A 3,407-nucleotide genomic window follows, 5' to 3' on the forward strand; every position below is an offset into this window, starting at 1 on the left:
TGTGTATATTAAGTCTGTTTAGGCGTAATCATACAATTTTTTCAACAATGAGCATGTTCCATAATATAAAGAGTAAAACTATTTATTTATTTAATTATTTGAAACGCAGTGAAGTGGTATTCACTTCTTTCCTAAACGAATTCATAATGTAAGTGAATTTGAATGACGTCAATAAATGAACGAAACTGAAAACTTATGTCATAAGTGGAACAATTTTTTTTATATCTGTAAGCATATATACATGCGTGAGTTTGTGTGTGTGTGTGCGCGTGCGTGTGCGTGCGATATCAATAAAATACAGAAAACATGCTATTTTATGCTTTATAAAACATAAGTTTCTTTAAATTAACTGCCAGGATTACGTAATTTCCTGTCAAAACATTATATAATTTTATCAAATTGCCTCATCAGTGTTCAGCAACAAAAGGATACAAAGAATGGTGTCGAGAGCTCAGTATATATATATATATATATATATATATATATATATATATATCCTCATTATGCAAATTATCAAAATCATCAGTGAAATGGCTGAACACAAGGCACAGTGTAATCGGAGAAAACAGAGCATACAAGTTTGAGATATTACCTTTTCATATACAAATGGGCAGATACATATATTGGGTCATCCCATAAATAATAGGTTTTTTTTTAATACTTCTTTATTTTTCAAAATTAAGATAAATAAAGTTATTTTTAATCATATATATAATCTCCTTCATTTTCTTCAATGCTCTTCCATCTATGTGGTAGGTTTGTAAGGCCCCTCTTCCAAAATTCACTTGTCCGTGACGAAAAATACTCCTCCAGGACTGTTGTAACTTTGTCTACAGAATTCATATTTTTTCCGTCCAAATCTTTTTGAAGACTGCGGAATAAATGATAATCAGATAGGGTAATGTCCAGCGAATATGGTGGGTGGGGTATCGTTTCATTCCATAGGCGATGACGGAGTTTATCAAATGCGTTGGTTGCTTTTGCAAGACAGTTGACGATTTCATCATCAAGGGAAGCGCTCGGATTCACTTTACTACCAATATATGTAAATGACTTCACATACTTTAGATTTTTCCCATCAGCCTGTATAGGAGTGTCAAGGAAATTGTGAACCGGTGGCCTCAGCTGGACACCTCGAATTTGCTTAGGAGTAGGGCAAGGTTAGTGGATCACTTCCGTCTTCTTTATACTGATGGTTTTACATGCAGCAAAAAACCGGTCTAGAAGTTCCTGAGCTCCCTCTGCAAAAAAAAAATCAGATTACGAATGATACTGGTGCGTAGCAGTGTTTTGGCTTTGAAACGCTGATGATTGAATAACCCACCACTTGTTCGCAACTGGAATTTAACAGCAATTTATATGTCATCAAAAGCATACCTCAGCATCACCGAAAAGGAAAGTGCGAACAAAACAGGGGCCATAACACAACCTTGTTTTGTGCCGTTTGTAACATCGAAGGAAGCTGAAGATTCTCTGCCGGACACGGCAGCAGCCTTCATTTCCTCATGATAAAATTCAACATCTTGTCAGGTATACCAAGCTTTTACAGAACTTTCCAAAGTCCTTGTCGGTTAACAGTATCGAAGGCCTTAGTAAGGTCAACAACTCTTGATTTTTCTCATGTACCATCTCGATGACCTGACGAAGGGAAAATATCATATAGATACTTCCATGGCCACAGCAAAATCCACACTGCGATTCTAGCTAGATGCAATTTACGATGTGTTTAATGATCCTGTCAAGAACGAGTCGAGTAAGAATCTTACCAGCAATAGACAGAAGTGATATCCCACGATGATTATCACAGACACTTCTGTTTCTTTTGTTCTTATAAAGATGTTGAATTGAGGCATCATTAAAGTCTTGTGGTACACGGCCCACCCTCCAAATATTTATGAAGAGATCATACAATTTTTCGAAAAGCTTCCGTCCACCATGTTTGTAGATTTCAGGCGGGACAACATCCCTGCCAGGTGCTTTACCAGAAGAGATCTGTTTAACGTAGTTTACCACTTCCAGGAAGGTTGGCGCCAGAGACAATTCCGGTATTTCAGCGTGCTGTGGAATAGACATTATGACGTCATCATTAGTTTCTGAGGTGGAGTTCAACACGGCTTCTAAGTGGTCTTTCCATTGTTTCAGGATGTCAGATTTGTCAGTTAACAGTGTCTCTGTATTGGAGGAAAAATAGGAATAACGCCGTGCTCTTGAGGACCATACACTTTCTTGAGGCCATCATAGAAGCCTTTAGAATCCTTTCTGTCTGCAGCTTCTTGGAGTTCAGTAGCCTTGGAAGACAACCAAGCCTCCTTCATCTGTCTCAGAGCGCGTTGGACCTGGCCTCTGCATTTCTCGTGTTTTATGAGAACTGTGCATTTTATCTAACAACTGTTGGATATCTGTGCTGTTATCATTGAACCAATCTTGATGTTTACGAACAGGAAGTTCGAGAACCTCTACGGATGCAGAGCGCATGTACCACGCGAAGCCTTCCAAGATGATCCAATGTCATCACAAATATCAACAGTGTTGAGTGCAGTGTCCAGTTTGATAGAAAGCTCGGCCTGCTTTTCAACGGTTTTCGAAGGCAAAACATTAATGCGCTTAGGCACTGATGACTTTAATTTTTTTGTGCGTTTCAGATGGAGCAAGGCCTTACTACGAAGACTAGAATGGTCAGAGAGATAGCAGGTGTTAAAGGAACGTTAAATTCCCTAATATCTCACTTCTTAGTGATAACATAGTCTATGGTATGCCAATCCTTAGATCTAAGGTGCATCCAGGTCATCTGCAACAATTTGACTATTGAAAAGAGGTATTTGTGATGCTTAGACTGAATTCTCTGCAGATGGAGAGTACATGGAAACCGCTGGAGTTCATTCGATTTACACCATGGCGACCAAGTACACCATCCCACGTCTGAAATCAGTACCAACACGAGCGTTAAAGTCGCCCATAAGGATAAGTTTATCCCTATGGTGATAACTGAAGATGACATCGCGGAGTTGGTCGTAAAAGTCATCTTTTTCCTGCTCAGTGCTGACCATGGTTGGAGCATAGCAACTGACAAGCGTAGCACGAGTGTTATGATCAAGTTCCAACGTTAGTGTCAAGATGCAATCAGAAATACCTTTGGATAGAGAAAGAAGGGATCTAGCTATTTCTGCCTTGATGGCGAAACCATCACCAGAGTGGCGCAGCTTTCTTCTTTTACTTTCTTCTAACTGTGATGATCCTGCAAGACGAGATTCACTGAGTGCAGCTATGTCAATGTTGTATTTCTTTAGTTCAAGGGCAACTAGTGCAGCTTTTCGTTCTGGTGCTGAGTGATTGTCTTGGAGAGTGCGCACAATCCAGGAACCAAGGTTAATATTCTTAGATTTCTTCATGTTTCGACTGCGTTACTG

General features: G+C 39.3%; 1 protein-coding gene across 2 annotated transcripts in view; it reads right to left on the bottom strand.

Annotated features, from left to right (window-relative positions):
- Positions 1 to 721: 721 nt before the first annotated feature.
- The window catches only part of LOC106876020 (craniofacial development protein 2-like), a 3,833-nt gene continuing 1,147 nt past the window's right edge, over positions 722 to 3,407 (bottom strand). The window contains exons 1-2 of one of the 2 annotated variants that reach the window (XM_014924391.2): positions 1,767 to 3,401; positions 722 to 1,241 (exon numbers count right to left, since the gene is read on the bottom strand). In XM_014924391.2, the coding sequence (XP_014779877.1) occupies positions 2,886 to 3,389 (504 nt within the window). In that variant the 5' untranslated portion in view covers positions 3,390 to 3,401 and the 3' untranslated portion in view covers positions 722 to 1,241; positions 1,767 to 2,885. Of the gene's footprint in view, positions 1,242 to 1,766; positions 3,402 to 3,407 lie in introns of those variants that run through there. The other variant, XR_001410188.2, reaches the window with a different exon arrangement.

Source organism: Octopus bimaculoides, chromosome 1 (genome assembly GCF_001194135.2).
Source record: "Octopus bimaculoides isolate UCB-OBI-ISO-001 chromosome 1, ASM119413v2, whole genome shotgun sequence".
NCBI classification, from domain to species: Eukaryota; Metazoa; Mollusca; class Cephalopoda; order Octopoda; family Octopodidae; genus Octopus; species Octopus bimaculoides.